Source organism: Oreochromis niloticus, linkage group LG16 (assembly GCF_001858045.2).
Source record: "Oreochromis niloticus isolate F11D_XX linkage group LG16, O_niloticus_UMD_NMBU, whole genome shotgun sequence".
NCBI lineage: Eukaryota > Metazoa > Chordata > Actinopteri > Cichliformes > Cichlidae > Oreochromis > Oreochromis niloticus.
The window spans coordinates 7,332,954-7,351,674 of NC_031987.2; the positions used below are offsets into that span (position 1 = coordinate 7,332,954).

Here is an 18,721-nt window from a genome sequence, read left to right on the forward strand (position 1 = left end):
GGTGCTAAGAGCACAGCAGCTCACATTTGGTCCGCCAGTGTTTACCTTTGGCTCCATGGTGCAGTGGTTATGATATCAGCTTTCATATATGCGCCTTTATTAGTCTTTGTAGCCCGATTCCTACCACTCACACTGATGATGGGTGACATAAAAACCCTATAAAGATAATGATGTATATTATAAGGTTAATATGAAGTGTCTGAAACGTTTTTAATCAGCATCCACTGTTTTAATAGTGTGTGTGTGTGTGTGTGTGTGTTTGACAAAAATATGGAAAAACATATCAGGACCCCTTTAGAGCAGTGTTTGCCAACCGGTGTGCCGTGGATGATTATCTGGTTCCACCTGATTAGTACTCTAAGTGATCGGCTTGAATAATGGGCAGAGCAGTTACATTCTCTTTCACTAGAGGACAGTACAACTACCTGCTCTGATTAAATGGGTTGACAATTCCTAGTAAAACAGAAGAAGGAAATTACATAATAGTCATGCTGTAAGACGGCACAGCGCAAAATAGCAATAGATAAATATTTGAAAAGAAAAAGCAGTCAATCTGAGCTGGGTCCTGGAGAAAATTTAGACCCATATGAAGGCCCTAGCATGACTAGTGGTTAGAAGAAAGCAAAAAAGGTATACTGGGGACAAACCGAGCCCGCTATACCTGGTGGGCGGGGAAAAAATTATGCTTTTTTGTGACATTTGTTTGGTGGTGTGCCGTGTGATTTTTCTAATGTGAAATGTGTGCCGTGGCTCCAGAAGATGGGGAAACACTGCTTGAGAGAGTTACTGAGCTACTGGTGTCCAGTCTGTGCCTGCTCACTGGTACACACTGACAGTACGAACTCAAAGCTCTGCAGGGCCAACAAAGGGTAGTGTGGAGCTGGAAAAACATCAACAAAGCACACAGACACCATTTATTTTCTACAGTCTTTAATGAGCTTTTCCAGTTTGCTTTGTGATGCCTAACATTAGCCTGAAGCTAATCAGAATACAAATTATTTTTTAGTCATTTCAGATGCAATCAGAACGCTCATACTTTAAAAAAAAAAACAACCCAAAAACATAAAAAGCAGAATAAAGGTAGATCTGATTTATTTGTGCTTGTGGCGGGTTTCATTCTGACATACAGTAATCCTTCAGTCTCAAGACAACAAAGAGGAACGCTGAGGGACATCAGCGGTGCTGACACAAAGAGCGCTCGCACACTCCGAGGCCGCCGAGTGACGCGAGAACAACAGCAGCTGTACAAAAACAACACGACGGTTACAGCAAGAGTCTGACGGAGACAATGGTCCAATGGAGCGTCGGCACCAAAGTGACGTCAGACCCACCTGCTCTGCAGATTCAACCAACTCCAAACCTTTTATTCGCAGAGCAGACAGATTCAAGCTTATTTCCGTTTACAGCAGTCTGCTCCTTTACAGTGTGGCGTTCCAGTTAAAGGAGGACAGCACGGCCCAGCCTCCTCACACACACACACACACACACAGATACACAAAGGCCTTTGTGCCGACAGCAACAACAAACACACACAGTGTGGTCCCGTTCGGGCTTGGCACCTAAAAATAAAACCAGAGGAATGTTTTCTCTGGAGGTTGAGAGCTGCCACTTTCTGAGGTCAGGATTTGTTGTTGGTGGCACCTCGGCTCCTCTGTGAAATCGTCATCCCTACTTTCTCATCACCTCTCCACAACTTAAAGCAACCATCAGGAAATACTTCTTCCCACACTCACTCTTCCTGTTTAATCACCTCTTTCCTCTCTAAAAACCATCTGACACCTCTCTGTTTCCCCACTTTGACTTCACTTCCCTGAACCACCTCAATGACTAATCCTCGCTTTCATCGTCACCTGAATCTCTGCTTATAAGACATGTGAGCGCATTATTTACATAAAAAATAGAAGTCCAGCACATAAATATTACAATAATAATAATAATAATAATGATAATCAGCTTGTGAGAATAACATTAAGAATAGAAAACAAAGAGTGAGCAGCAGCCCTGAGATGAAATCTTGAGGCACCCGGACCTGCGGAGGACTGCAGGAGCTCTAAGTAAAGGCTCTGCACAAACTAAGTGCTAAAGTTTCTCCTCTAAGAGGAACTCGCAGCTCAGGGAGGAAATCATTTGAGTAAGTGCGGGTGCGGCCCACTCGGCTGATTCATCCCTTTATATTTCTTACTTTTACTGCAGCACACTTCCAGCCAGAAATTTCATAATAACCTAAATGCAGATTAACACTGAAAGGTGAATGTTTAGATTATTATTTTTAAAAAGAGCTTTCTATAAGACCCTGAGCTACGTTTAAACCCTCGATATAAAGCATATGTTGAGAAAATCCAAGTCTGACATCAGGTTTAAAGGCAAGTTTAAAGGCAATCATGTAAGAATCTCTTTCACGAGTGGATACAGGTACCAAAACTATTTTTAGATAATGTTACCCTGACCCGTCTCCCTTTTTAATATCCTACAGTCAAAATTTTCACTCTAATCATGTAGAGGTCGACTTCAGAAGCTTCTTTGTGGCGTATCTAAACTTATTTTCAAAATAATTTGCAAACAGGGCTATGGGAGTTTAGAAATAATGGGTTTTAATCACTGATAACTCAATTTTGGCTCAGAGAAGACTGACTATAAGATATCCATGTTGATAAAGGCTTCATTGCATATTTTCTGTTCTTATGTTTAAATTGACTCATGTTATGGTTAAAAACAAAATGAGACACATGAGCTCTGGAGGGATGCTTTAGTTTTAAATTTGACTTCCTCATGGTAAGAATCCTGAAAACCTGGAAGTCTCTGAAACTGAACCTTGGTGGTTAAAAATCTGTTTAATAAGCTGGAAAATGGAAAAAATTAAGTTGGTGAGTTCCAGAGGGAAAAAAACTCCACTAATTTTGTTGCTTGTATCCACTTCTGAAGGATTTGTCTGCGGCACTATTAAGGAATGTTTGTCCCAAATGTGGTCTACATCTGGCACCGATTCCACCTTATCCCTAACTCCACCATGTCTTCCAGGCCACATCTGGCCCACAAAGCAGCTGCTATAACTGAGCCAGAAGCAGGCCTGATCAGGCCTGAATGTGGCTGCTATCTGACTTTGATGCGACAGAGAAGTTACCCTGACACGGGCAGCAGCGGGGTTTTTTCTACAGATAGAAACCTGAAACAGGTTTTCTATAATGCTGCTGCCTCTTTTAAACATGCAAAGAACGACATGATCTCACTTCCTCATAGCAGAGGCGCTAATCTCCATATCACACATTTCAGCTGAAGCACAAGTGCAACTGAAAGCAGTTCAACTTCCCACAGTTAAGGCAAAGAATTCAGAAGCACCAGAAATGTTGCATAGATTCCCCTGGAAGTCCTCCGGAGCAGCCTTCATCAGCACAGAGCGGGTTTAATGCAGCCCTTCAAACGCAGATCAACAGACAGGAAATTAAATACTTGAGGTTAAACACACCGCATTAACTGAGACATACTGTACAGTATGAACAGCGACACATCAGAGTTTAGCCGGTTATCTTTGGTTGGTTTGAGTGGATCAGTATAAACAGAACGGTGAATGGTAGCCGGCACGCTGCTGGTTTCCAGGAGACTTAAAACAATTTAAAAGCTCAGAGGAATAAGTGATCGCCGCTGCATCTTCATCTCCCTCTTATCATTTTTGTAGCTTCAAACGTCAGCGTCCACAGGAGCAAACGTCTCCTCCTCGAAGCGAAACCTTTTTGCGTGCGAGTGGGGTGACTCCAGGAAGTTTTCCTTGTCTTCAAAGTCTTCGGGAGGGGCCGCCCACTTTGTGCCGCAACTCCTGGTGCGGAAGGCGGTGGCGGCGGGGTCCGGCTCATGCAGATCTGCGGCTGCTGCCACAGCCAGGGTGACTCATACAGTCGACGGCGCTGGGCCGGTCCCTGCAGTCAAAACAGAGACAGTCCAACAATTAGACACATTCATGGCAAAGAGATCGAGGTGATGGTGTTTCACTGGACAATCTGATCTTTCCTTCAACCACATTTCTTCCTTTATAGATTAACACCAGCAGGTTCTTCTTGACATACTAGTTCTGATGAGATCATACTTAGCCCAGCATGTTGCCTGCTGAGTGTGAATCCATCACGCACCAGTGAAAAACTTTAAAACAACACATGACGTGACTTGGAAAAACATCCATCACGGTTCTGTTCACAGCTATGTTTTCATTTTCATCTCTCTGTTACATGGAAGTTATGTTAAAACACCCACACTCTTACACACGCACACACACACTCACACACAGATTGTCATTTACTCACTCAGGTGCTTTGACCAGCAGCTTGCGGATGAAGTCCACAGCAAGCTCGGACACCCTGGAGAAAGCCTCCCTGCTGTAGTCCACGTTGACCTGGGAAACGTTCAGATACGTCTCCTGCTTGTCGTCCCCAGCAAACGGAGACTCACCCGTCACCAGCATGTACGCGATGACGCCCACGCTCCTGAGAAACACACACAGGACGCATCAGACATGGAGAGTCTGAAGGCTAAATGACACAAGCAAAATAATCTTGGAAAAACAAAAACAAAGAACGATGTGTTCTCATCACAAAAGACGTGGGAAGCATTACATTAATAACCACACTGCCAAAGATCGCCTTCACTTTCATTTCCAGTTTGTGATATTTTTCTAATGAAGCTGTGTATGTCCTTAGATTTATGTTCACAGTGACCGATTCTTTTAAATCAACCCAAGTAAATACTTTACGTTTTAAATTCACTCACAGCTCCACAAATGTGAGGAAATGTGAGGCTGGAATGAGCTTTGGAAAATGTAAAGCAAGCCACAAATTTTAGACTTAACCACAAGTTTTTTTCTACCTCACCAATGGCTATTCATATTACACCAAAGTCAAAGGAATAGAGCATTAACAGATAAACAATAAAATGGCATTAAGTGTTTTGGTTTTTCACCATCTACTGTGGAAATATATTATTTTTACAGTGGGTTTACCATAGAAAAAGAAACACCAAAAAGAAGACATTCTGTCAGGTGACAAAAATGTTGTTTTGTAAATTGCAGGACAGTCTGCACAAAGTGCTAGCAGAACTTTAACAGAAATTTAAACATTTATTTCTTACAATTTAAGCTTAAAGCAGCATTCCTTTCCCATGTGGAAAAACTGAGATATATTCCTGAAATTGAACTTCTTTCCTTATTTTAAAATATGTCAGGGATTACACACACGTGTGGTTAAACTTTACTAAATTTTACTCTGACAAAAAGCGGAGTTTCACTGGTCTGGCACACTTGAGATCAAAGTGGGTTGCATGTGGCCCACGGCGTAAAATGACTTCCTGTGCTGTGGTCACTGGTCACCACATCGCTGAGAGTCACTTCCAGCACGTACGCAGCTTAAGCTCAGCTTTTATTCTCCTGGTGGTGGAGTTCATGTTACTTTCTCTTCATGCTGGAAGTGGCAAATTACAAGTGGTGATCACTGGTCACCAGTGTGTGAATGTGTGTGTGAATGGGTGGATGTCTGGATATGTAGAGCGCTTTGGGGTCCTTAGGGACTAGTAAAGCGCTATATAAATACAGGCCATTTACCATTTACCATACCACTCCTTCCAAAGGGTTAAATCAGAGCCCATTTAGTACAGATATACTCACCAAAGGTCACTCGCCGTTGTGATTGGCTCATAGTTGAGGATCTCTGGAGCTGAATATAAAAAAGCAAAAAAAACATAAAAGCTGTCAGTCAACAGTCAGAAAAGATCTCTGTGTAATTTCCCGGATTAATTACTGACTCATGGTTCTTTCTGCATGTATTTATAGGTGTGTCACTCATTCACTCACACAGGAGCTAGCATAGTAAAATTGATCAAATGCATGATCTCTTCTTACTCAACATTTACATTTTATATATTGTTTATTACCGTGAATCTGACTGATGTTTGTCTATAAATATGTGTGAAATGTCCGCTGCTGCCTTTGTTTAATGAGCGTCACCTTACCCACGTATTCAGGTGTGCCAAGAATCTCTCGGAGCTCTCCAACCGCACCCAGTCTGCGTGCCAGGCCGAAGTCCACGATCTTTATGTCTCCTGGAGGTGACAGGCTGGTCAGGAGGATGTTCTGTGGCTGAGAGAGGCAGAGAGGGAACACAGTGAAAGCAGGAAGTACTCCAGGAATAAAAGTCATTTCTGATTGCAAAATCCACCTCATGATGAATGTCTCTGCACAGGAAACACAGTTATTTAATTAAATACACGACTATTATGATATTGCGCCACTCTCTTTAAAACAGGCTGAGAACATTTAGTACTGTATGTGACTATCCTGTAATCACAGGGTGTCCACAGGTATAAATAAGACTTATTAATTTAACTTTAAATGAAATTTAAGACCAAATCTGCACACATGAAAGCTGAAAATATGCTCGTTTAAAGTAAATGCACTGATGTCAGCCAGTATAACTTCTCCTTTTTGTGTTGTGTCAGTTCAGTTTGGTTGTTTGAGAAGGTAATATGCTGTATCACTGTTGTTTATTACTTTGATCAGGTCTGAGTTTAGGTGACATCTTTTAAAAGGCCCAAATTGCTTGTAAAAAAGAAAAAAGTGAAATGAAACTCACTTTCTAAAACATTATCTGTGTTATTCAGGGCTAACCAGCTTGGTCCCTGATTTTGGGACAATAAAAAACTTATTTTTAAAGGACCTGTGAGTCAAATGACAAGTATTTCTGACAATGTTGACATGTAGAATTCCCACCCTCATGAGTAAAATAACACATTTAAGAAAGGCATTTGCTAAGATTTGGTATTTAGTCAAGATCTTGAATTTTTGAGACATCATAAAGAGGCGATAACCACATGAAAACAAAAACCCCACACATTTATTCATTTTTGTGGCCCAGGAGAGTCAGAGGTGTGTGAAGATCCTGGTATCAACATATAGATTTATTTTTGTAGTCCTGTACAAAAAAAAAAAAAATCAGCTGATTCTTAGGGGCTCAGGTGGGGGACACTCGATTTGACCCTGATGTAGCGACAACAAAACTCTTCACACCCTGCTGTCACTGCAGCAGAAGTCATTTCCAGGCTCTCTACAATCTAGGCTTCTAGGCTTAACTGTGGCATTAAAAAAGGAATTTAGGATTTTGAGCGCTTAGAGAAGGGAAACACTCGAGTGCTTAAGGTTAAGTCTGTGGTGAGTAAACGGTTAAAAATAGATTCACATTGGTTGGATGTGTCTGAATACCTTGAGGTCTAAGTGGACCAGGTTGCTCTGATGGAGGTAGTGAACCCCCTCCAGCGTCTGCCTGATCAGGCGCGTGATCTGGACCTCGGGCAGCAGCTCGTCGAACACGCAGTGGTCAAATATCTCTCCACCGGCCGCGCTGCATGAACAGGAGAAAGGAAGAAATGTCTGATGAAATATGAAACACAGAGCAGTTTGATACAGATTCTGTGTGTGTGTGTGTGTGTGTGTGTGTGTGTGTGTGTGTGTGTGTGTGTGTGTGTGTGTGTGTGTGTGTGTTAGAGTTTCCACAAGAGAAAACAAAAATGCATTTATGGATTACAGGGTGGTGCAGTGGTTTTAGTCTCCAGCCCACAGCCAGAGGGACGCAGGTTTGATCCTGCATGTTCTGGCAAGGTTTTATTGAGAAAGAGAGGAACCTCCTTCCTGCTTAGTCACTGTAAAAAAAACACTGCAGGCACACAGATGAAGACTGAAGGGCTAAAATGTACGAGTAGAAAGTTTTACTACATCTCAGATAACTCAAGCTTCTAACTGCCGTTTCTGAATTTGAATTTATATCCTTGTTGCTGTAATCACAAGCAAAATGTCGGTACGAGTTAAGCACAAGCCTAAAGCTGAAGGGAAAAAAAAGTGTAATAACTCTGGTTTGTTTTTCTGCCAAACTTTGAAGTATGCAATAATTATTTTTAAGGTTTAATGACTAAATATTTTGAAGATTTAGACCAGAGTACCCAACCCTTTAATGACAAGATCAAGAAAATAAAACGGGTCAGAAAATCTATCAATTCTTAAATCCCATAGCTGTTTTTTTTTTTTGTTCAGTTTCTTTATAAATGTAAATATCTAACAGTACTTTCAAACTAAATGACAGCATTTCTTTATTTTATTTACTTATTTATTGTAAATTAAATTTTGTGGGTCACCTGCAGTACTTCCACAGCCCACTAGAAGTCTTCCTATGTGAAAGACTGTAAAGAAGACTGTTAGAAAGAGCAGATTCCTAAGTTTCACTCGGTTGACAGTAGTTAGCACTATATCAGTAGTAGCTCCAAAGACTCCACACATACAAAAGTGCGTGATGCGCTTGACTATCATATGGACATGCCATTCGTCCAGAGAGGGACACACTGAGCATCTGTGAACACTGTAAGTTTTGTATGTAGAACTTTATGTTCAGCCACGTGTTTTAAAATTTACTGCAAGCTTTTAGCTTTTACTGCAAATCATATGATTCTTTTTGATTTACCCTGTAGTTCAATCTGCCCGGCAGTATATAAAGTAATGAAAGATTTAAAAATTCAACCTCAATAAATCTTAATTTGCTGAAAAATTGGACCACATTTAGAAAAAAAAAAAAGAAGTAAATCATAATGAGTCCCATGTATTTTTATTTACTTAGTTTTGTAAGTATGTCAAATCTAGCCCTCATTTCTACTCTTTTGTTATTATTATATTTCACTTAATTAAAGTGTTGCATCTAATTTTAGTTTCTAGCTTAGTGAGCTGTAAATAACCATTGCATGTGCAATGGCAGCTGGCTGATGCAGCGTCTTCACGCTCAGGTATGAAATAAAGATATACTGATAAAGAATGAGGGAACTGCACGAGACTGAATGAAATAATTCACGTGAGGAATGCACCTATGATCCAGAACATGGAATTCTAATGGAAAAGTAAACAGATGAGAGATAAATCAGTAAAAATAGCCGGACGGACAAAGACTTTCAATAAGAATTCAAAACATGCTAACAAAAGTAGAGGTGGAGAAACTGAGAAAGCAGAAACTAGACAGGATGCGGGTAAAGACATTTCTAAACAGGTGCACTACGTAGCAGGTTTTTGCCATGCATGATCGATCACTGCTCCTGTTCTAGAAACCCTGAGTTTGTTTATACTGAGATGCAGGAAACCCTGGGATTTCTTTTCCATAAAAATGAGCCAACTTGATTTTCACCTGCTTGCTGGCAGATTTCCTCTCTGACTCCTTCCTCCTGCCTGAAGCAGCTCAATGATGCTCTGTTTCATTCATACAGTCGATATTAAAGCTCATATTAGAGCACATTAATCTGCATCTTTCTAACTCTGGACAGTAAGACAGCTGTGACTACACACGCCATTTAACAAAATCAGCCCACAATGACTGTGTGGTGTTCTGTAACAGAAACCTACAATTTCCTTGTTATTTGTGGCTGTTACAGAATAGGTTCAATGTAAATCCTGCATGACAAAATAAGAGAGAACTGTGGTATGTCTTTGGCAAAGATAAAAACAATCCTCACATTCTGTTTTATACTCATTATGACTCATAGATCCAAAATGTTATCACTCCGGTTTGTAACATCTCTGCTCTGTCATGCTGGAAAATGTAGATTGTCAACAAATTGCTCCTGGGCCACTGGAAGAAGTTGGTCAGTAGTTTTTGAAACATATTAACTAATGTATTAACTTCACTGTATCACAGAAACAGCCTTTACTTTGAAGGCACAGTGTCTCTGTTTCCAGTTTACATCACACTTTTCACGACTGCTTAGCAGGGAGTTTCCTGTGGAAACAACCACCAACCACAGCAATCGGCAAGCGACTAAAGCAATTTCAGGGATGTATTTGGTGCAGCACTCAGCAGCTTCCAGACTGCTTTCTGAACAGGTGGGGGAATACAGATTTTTCCCTAGTAACCAGTGGTTGCTGCCCAGTCTCTGGGTCGATTGGCACTGAGGACTAAGACAGAAACCTCTTGCTCCAAACTGAAACTTGTCCATATTTCTATTATCACTGCATCAAAATGGAGGCTTTGCTATTTATTGACCCATTGCCATGGCAAATCCAAGCATCAAAGATCCAGGCGGTGATAGATTTATATGATTTTCAATGCACAATCTTAACTCAGGTTGAATACAGAGTCAGCCTCAGGAGTTTCTCCTTTCTGAGTTTCAAGTTGGCTTCAAATACTGCTGAAGCTGCTTTCTGGAACAAGGACCAGGCCTTTTTTTCCAGACTGTCTTAGATCAACAAAGTGAGCTGTTTACCATGTTTGCACTTTAGAGGGGATTAAAGTGTCTCCAATGACTATTAAAGGTGTGGTTAGAAAAAACAGAGCAGTTCATTTCAACAAGCCCTCATGTATTCTCACATCTAATCTTGCAGTTTCTGTTTTGATTGTACAAAGTGACAAGACAAATGGCGGCACAGACAAAGGACGTGACATTCGTTTGAAAAGGGCTTTAAACAGGAAAGGTTAAGAGGTCAAGACTAAGAGGACGGTGGTTCAGGTCGCCTTCAGCTCAAGCTTCCAGCATGTTCCTGTAGCTTTCAACCTATTCCTGATAAACCTGTTATGAAGGATGAGCTGTTTGCTAATTTGGCAGCTCTTTAGGACTGGACAAACAGGACTTCGCCCTCATACAATCGTTTACAGGATCTCACTGCTGGCTTGGCGTGTTTGAGGAAAATAGAAGCACTCAAGTCGAATGTACGAATTAAATAGGATGCATCATATATAAAATAAAACAGGCAGAAAGTTTGTGTGAACTCACTATTCCAGCACTAAGACGATGTCGTGATCCGTCTCGTAAGCGGCATGCAGGTTGACCACTCGGGGGTTGTTACGCGCCATCTCCAGGACAGCCATCTCGTGGATGACCTCTGCCCGGCAGTCGCGACCTCGCCTCCTCTTTTTTAGGAATTTGGCAGCGAACGCTTTCCCTGTGGCTTTCTCCACACACCGCTTCACCACAGCAAACTTACCCCTGAGAGGAAAGGAAAAAAGCCGGACAATAATACACAAACTGAAGCTGAGTTTGATTTTTTTTTTTTTTTTTACAGTTATATTGATTAAACAGGAAATGCCTGAGTAAAGATAAACCAGCTTTTATAAATTTTAAGTAAAACCCTCCATAGTCAAAAATCAAAACCAATTGAAAAAAAAACTGCAGTTCCTCTAATGCCCACTGGAGACTTCAATGTTAAAATGTCCAACTTTACAGCAGAAATAAACATGTTTACAGCTTGCTACACAGAAAAGTGGCCTCTGTAGTTATTTCTACTCTTTTATGATGACCCTACAGGGTTTGAATTTTGTGGGGTGTGAGGTTGACAGGTGGATTAGTGCTGCCCTCACAGTCATGTAGGCTCTGTATAGGACATTTACCAACCTATGCTCCAACACTCACCTATGGTAATGAACTCTGGGAATGAACAAGGTCATGGATAAAACTGACCCAAAACATTTTGTCTGTCAGGTGTCTGGGTTCAGCTGTAGCGATAAAGTGAGGTTTTTCTTTCTACTCCTGGCTGTAGTAAAGATGTCAGTAAATGTATTTTTTTCCTGGCTAACATATCCATGACATGAATTACCATGCATTTAGGTCAAGGCCATTATGTTCTGAAATTCTGCCCATGCGATGTGTAAGTATAACTAAAGACAGCTTTTAAAGCTTATTATGGGGCAATATCAATTTGATTAAACACGATTTTTTAGGTTACATTTATTAATATTGGTGTTGTAACCATTTATTTAGATTTATTCGTCTGGCTCTAAATAACCACCTGGATTTGATTTAGAGTTGTTTCTAGAAGAACTTGGTTAGGATTTTTTTAGTCTTCTCCTTACCACAAATGCCAGAAACCAATGGGTCAAGTCATGGTTATTACCCCATCTTATACATATATACATATTAGTGTATATAAAAAGGCTTTTTCCAGGCTAAAAATGGGCCTTTGGCATCAACTTAAGAGAAATCTTTACTTTTTTTGCTTTTATTTTTGTCCATTGCGTAAACAAAAAAATGTGTTTAAGATATTTTTCCAAACTGTCTATCACAGTGCTGGTGATTTTCCTTTGATGTAAAATGAAAGCTTCTTTCGTTGTTTCCAACATTTTTTTCTGTGCAGGAAAAACCCTGATAGACGTTGTGGTTTTAGCCATTATCCACTGTAAGATTAATTTAGATGGCTAAATACCTCCAACATGATTCACCGCAAACTTTCCCCAATACAAGTCAGATATAACTAATGATTAATATGTTTCATTTTATGTAGAAAATGCTGATTAGTATGTGGTCCAGCCTTTACAACATAATATCTGTAAGTGACTTTGCGATAAAGGTGTTATACAAATACAGAAGTGGCATTAGATAACAGGTTCTGTGTGCGTGAGTGTTATCTAATGCTAGTACATTTCCAACAGCCTACTGCCATGTCTTGTCACCATGGTAACCATTTGTTTAGGTCATTAAACGTCATGTTAGAGCTATTTTAACATTTAACCACATTTAAAACTTTGTTTAAAGTTCATCTTGTTACCAGCTGTACAGATAACAGCCCTAAATTCAGCTCTCTAGGAAAACCTAACTTTTCTAGGTTACAGACTCAGAAGGACTTCTTTGAATTGTGCTAAAACATCCTACACATCATGTGAAAGCATATAACCCTCTACCATGTTAAACCTTCATGTCTTCTTGTACATATTCTTTTCCTGCATAAAGGAAATGTGCTTTGCTTTGTTAGCGAGGGAGTTCAATTATTTAAGTAGAATAGATATTTATGTTTATTAAATGGTCAGAAGTAGTTTAGTTAGTTTAATAAGCAGGAAAATGAAAAGACTTCTGGTGAAAAGCCGACTCTGAGGCAGGAAGAGTCTCTACACCTCAACTACCTGTTTCTTTTGGTTGGCTGCACCTCGTAAACAACAGTGTTGCTCCTGAAACGATCATACTAGGGATATTCCCTCTCGATGACATCATACAGAGCCAAGGGCAGAAAGACCGGTCTGAAACAGAGTTCAGACCAGTCCGAAGCCTGAGCTTTCAGCTGACAAGATTACTGACCTCAATATTTGAAACTTTAACCATGTTTAATGTGAACATCCACCAATGGAAGAGGAGATGTAACAGAATAAGCTCCCTCTAAAGACACTTGCCAAAAAGGTGGGTTTTTTTGGTTTGTTTTTTTTTAGATCAAGATCTTATCTCACGTTACAGTCATTTCAAATACACAGAAAAATTATGATTTATGTGTCTTTAATTAATTCCATGAACAGCAACAGCCAACTGAAGCATTTCAGTTTAATTCTGACTAATAAATAAATAAGGACACACAGTAAAGGGTCCTTGTTTAGGGATTTAGTTATAGCTGGGAAGTTACCTTAAATTCAAAAGAAAAGCTACTACAGCTTAAGATTAACACCCTTGTGCCAGCCATGTTCTCATCACTGAGTTTTAACACATTTCACATCAGAACTTCCTGTTTAAACAAATTGCAAACAAAGTGGCGAGCAGAAGTAACCCGAGCCGGTTCTGCTTTCTTAAGTCTGCTTTCCACATGTGCTTGTTTCCTTCCTCCTGCAGACTAACACTAGCTACACTTTAATGCTCTGCGTGACACATCATGACTTCAAACACACCTCGGGCTTGTCAGGATATGATCATCAGCTGTCCGCGGTTGCCATGGCTCGCACACAAACACATGATAAAGGTCTCCTTTTATACCAAGGCTTCATATTTTCCCACTGTACAGTAAAGTCACATCCCCTGGTCAGAGGCTGGAGTGTTAAGACTTACAGTCCAGAGTCCAATCACCATTAACTTAAGTGCCTTACACTGCATGACTCGATCTGAGCTATTCAGCCAGCACATGCAAAAAGTTAGGGTCAGTGTATCAGCATGAATACACAGATAAGTGACATCAACTGTCCTTCAAATGTGTGTTGATTCAGCTCCTTCTTTAGCTATCTCATTTTATTTTACTGAGCTGTTTTTACTTCATATAAGCTAGTTTGTTACAGGCCATGTTTAATATTTTTGCTAACCTGGTAATTTCCCAAATTTGGGGATTTTTTTTTTTTTTACGTTATCCTATCTGAACAGTCATGCAAGACCTCCTTCATGTGACAAGGTAGCACATTTGCTCAACTCTTCCTGTTTATTAACACTCAATGCTAAAAAAACATTTTCTGTAGAGTAGGTGCAGAAAAGAAGTAAATACGATCTGGTATATCATTTTTTTCTCAGTTTTCATGCTGTATAGTCTCAACCTCTATAATTTAGCCTCTTGCCTCTCTCTACCTGCTTATTAAATGACGACTCTGTTTTATGTTTTAACTATCCAATTATCATTCTTGGTCTCTACTCCTTCATATCAGCACTAATACACTAATAATAAGTGTCCTGGACGAACAAATCACTCTTGGGCCGACAAGGTTTTCAGTGTGGATGTTAAGATTAGGATTAGGATTTTTTCATAGTGAGTAAACCACGCAGCAGCATATTAATGACTAACCTCACATTGAGAATGAATCATTTCTGCTGTTTTCTTGGCTCAGATTTGGTCCATTTTTGGTGTCTTCTTCCTGCCATGTATGGCATTTGTCTCCACCCATCTGGGTCCCTCAACATGACAACAATTAAATCCTCATCCCAAATCTTTACTCTGCTAATGTTTATATCAGCCTAACCAATGACTAACCCTCCAAACGCTGCTGCTGTTTATTTTTCTATCTCAGTTTATGCCTAAAGTTAAAGCAGAACGTGACATTTTAGGTTTATTTTTTTAAGGTAACTACAAAGTAAATGTGGTCAGGGGCAAAATATACAGTATTTTACTGGAATGCAACTTCACATAAACATAAATAGAAGTTTTTTAAGGTCTTATGTAACAGTCTTTGTGGATTTGTGCATTTCCTTGTTGTGTTGTAGTAAATGTTAAAACTGTTAACTATTATTGTAGGTGTGGTTTCAACAGGAATGCTTTTTGAGTCACAACTCATCTGAAACTTGCTGAATCTGTCATAGTAAGTGGGACAAGCTTACCCTTATACAGCCATCAATATTTAACGGTTAAACTACACCCCACCATCATTATCACAACAGATATATTAGAGGGAAACTGCAGACATGATGTAAGAGTTCTTTTGCACAAACTGTAATTAAAGGCACAACTTTCTGGAAATCTCCACCTGCCAGTTTAGAGCAGATTAGAGCTATTAAACCTTTCTGCACAGAGGTTAAAATCCAGCCGCTGGTTGTGAATATGAACTCCTGCAATAAATCATAAGAATCTTAATAAGGTATCATTACTTGTAAAAGTTGAGAAATACTTCATGCGGTGAAAGTCCTGGGATTTCTTGTTGAGATTTGCTTAGTTCATTTTAGCTGTTGTATAGGCCAATTGTGACAGAGTCTATTACCAGCCTTTCCTTGTTTAACACCCTTTGATGGCTAAAAGCTTAAATTTTCCTGTTCACTGTCATTTCTTTGTGGAGATACAGCCTCACTCCACACTGTGAAAATGTTTCAAAAGTTAAATTACTCAGAAAAACTGTGTAACAGATTTAACCCCTTCCATGGTGGTGTGTAAATTTTAAAATACATCCAATGACAGTAGGGTCAGTAAATACAGAACACTGAGATGTATTTGAACATCCCTTAGGCTGTTTAACTGTTTTCTAAATTAAATACTACTTCCTGTAGTCTGGTACAGGAAGGGCATGGGCATGGGGCAAAGGTTGCAGCCCCTTTGAACCTTTGTCCTAAGCCAGCTGAACGTTTGAACAGACTGTTTTTTATTGCAGTTAAAAAGAAAGGGAAATATTTACTGGCATGTTTTTAGAGATCAAACAGGACTTCTTGGGCCCATGGACTAAATTGAGTGCGATATTTTTGCTACTTTAGCTTTTACTCACTGTAACACAACTTCAGGGTTTTTCCTGCTCAAAACACAGCCTTTGGGGGTTGACTACACTGTGTGTTAACTTTTTAAAAATAAGTTTATGACTTTACTGTTATTTTTGCCTCTTTGCTGAGCACCAAGTATTTTATATTCACAAAAAACTGAATGACAAGCTTGACACTAAATTTTTCCAAAACTGTGGTAATGTAAGGAGTAATTATCCTCCTGAAACGGTCTTAAAAGAGCAGAGGATGCACTAAGTTTCAGATTTTTAACATATAGGTGTATCATCTTGGTTAATTTAATTCAAAAAGATAATGTTTTGACATGAAAATGTTATGTTTATGAACAGCATTTCGTTGCTGTATAAGATTCATGTCGCAATCACAAATTTCAATAAATAACTTCTTTTTTTTTTGCTTAAAGTGGGCAAAATATACACTGTACGTACATTGTAGACAAAAACTCTTTGAAAGCCTTCAACACATTTTACTCACGTACACCTCAAGACACTAAAAAGACTAAAAACCTCCTTTCTCAATAATACATTAATGATTCAGCACAAAGCTCATGTGTACTTAGGTGAGACTGCACAATTAGTCATGCACACTTTTGACTAGGTAGAGTGTTGGATAATCCAGGGTATAGTTAAGGTGTTTGTGCTCTAACAGCAATAACTTTGTTCTATCTATATTCTATCTATGCAGGAGTCCCTATTTTACAACCTATCCGTTAGTAAAAAGTAATCTCATAGCATACTGGATGCACAGATTGAGAGCGCATTTACCTGAGAAAGAATTGTTACAAGCATGGTCTTTATTTTAATCCCATCTGTAAAATGTACTGTATCCAATATAAACAGATAAATAAGCAATACACTGCTCCAAACCTAATATTCCCAGCCAGCCCTAAAGGTTATTCCCAGTAAGGACCTTTGTTCCTTATTCTTTCTGGGAAAAGGGTGCTTGACGTGTGTAGTGATCGTTAGTGAAGAGGTACTGTTTAATCCTAAATTAAGCTTGGTGAATATTTAGTAGGAGGGTTATGTGATCTTTAAAAATGTCAGGTGTCTACTTCTCCTTTTTGGAAGCCAAACTGTGTACACTTCACTTATGAAAGACACAAACAAGAAACAACCGAGCTAAGTTACATGCATACATGTGCCTTCTTGCTCTGCTTTATCTTCAAAGCAATGAGAGTCAAAAAAAGAAATGCTTGGAAAAACACTGACGTGCACCTACCTGGAAATGTAAGCACACGTCATGTTTTTAACACTTGATTTCTTAGTTCTTATTTTTACACCACTGAAACGAACACTAATAACAGATGTAGACAGGGACAATATGTATTGTCCCTGTCTCCAACCGATTCAGCTCCACTGTCACAACAGACACGGGAACTCTTTCACAGCTCCTACAGTGCGACGCATCTGTCCACCAGAGAAACATCTGTCCTATCATCTGACATTTACTGTGGTGATTTTAAGATATTTGACTTTCCCTATATCAGTAGCCGTGTATTTACATTTGTACAGTACAGCTGACATCTATGCCACTGACGGTGCGTTCCTCTCCCTGTGCTTCACAAATGTAGTACTAAATAAATACAACAAAAGATTTATAAGTAGTAACCCTGTCTTAGTAAGTGATGGTAATACAGAAACTGAGTCTCATCTGTAAATATCTGGCTGTAAAGTGTCAGGTACAGCTCCAAGGTGTCATATACAGCAGGTGCACTCTCTGGCGGACTCACCTGCCCAGCTCCCCGGTGATCTCGTATACACTCTCCAGCGGCTCCGTGCTGATCGGAGTCTGAACCTCGCCGAGCAGCCCGGCGGAGAGTCCGCTACGACTGTCCAGCCGCCTCCGAGACATCTTCCTCTCCTCCTCGGTGCTGCTTCCTGGCTGAAAACGGTGCCAAACGCCGAGCAGAAGAGAGACGGACGGTGAAAATGAGCTAAACTAACGTTACCACTGCTCGTTTCGCCGTAGTTACATGTTAATGTTAGCTCAGCCGGTCACAGCGCGCCGCTCCAGCTCCGGCTAGCTCAACTGTCGCTAAGTTAGCTCGACGGCACTTAAAAAAGTGACTTAAACCGATTTTCCTCAGCTCAAGAAAAGCGAAGCTGGGGTCTATAAAGTCCGCACTCAAAGGCTGTTAACACGAAACCTATCCGAGCTGCCGCTGCGGTCGGCTGTTAGTCCCCTCATTGAGTTTGTCCGCACAGTTTGCGATCATTTTCACATCCCTGTTTGACACCGTCGTCGACGCGTCAGTGCGCATGCGCATTGCTTTTGTGTTCAGTTGAAAGGTTTGAATTTGGACACAGCCGAGCTATGGCAGCCTATTCATGTCATTAAAGGAGCGGGTTTGAAGTTCAGAAAACACATAAATGAATGACAAAAATAAATCATTAATCTTAATACTCAAAAGTTGGACTGTCAAAGTCCAACTTATGAGAGTTCATTTAATTTACAATATTTGTGAAATAACAAGGTTATTGTTTGGGTTTTTTTATTCTAAATATAAGACATATGGTATATATGTGTGATATGATTGTTCAGTTTTACAATAATTTTATTATAATAGCACTTCATCACCTTGACATACTATCTAATAATGGTGACTTATTGTAATTATAGATGGAAAATGCCAATCATGAAATACAAAATGCATATCCAGGACTTGCACATATGAACTTAGTCCTCAAGATTTTAAATCTCTTAGCTTGTGTGTCAAAGCTTTAAAAACACTAAAAAACTTATTTCAAAAATACATTTGTAAGATGAAAAGTTTAAATTATATCAAGGGAAATTTAGA

The 18,721-nt window shown here is 39.8% G+C and overlaps 1 protein-coding gene across 1 annotated transcript; it reads right to left on the minus strand.

The window, feature by feature from the left end:
* Window positions 1–235: 235 nt before the first annotated feature.
* stk17b (serine/threonine kinase 17b (apoptosis-inducing)) lies at window positions 236–18,193 on the minus strand. Its single transcript, XM_003458375.4, is given in 9 exon segments — window positions 236–3,819; window positions 3,822–3,877; window positions 3,880–3,911; window positions 4,293–4,472; window positions 5,645–5,693; window positions 5,989–6,115; window positions 7,235–7,373; window positions 10,771–10,983; window positions 17,654–18,193. Coding segments are annotated over 9 exon segments (1,062 nt in total). The 5' UTR covers window positions 17,776–18,193; the 3' UTR covers window positions 236–3,675.
* Between the last annotated feature and the right edge of the window lie 528 nt (window positions 18,194–18,721).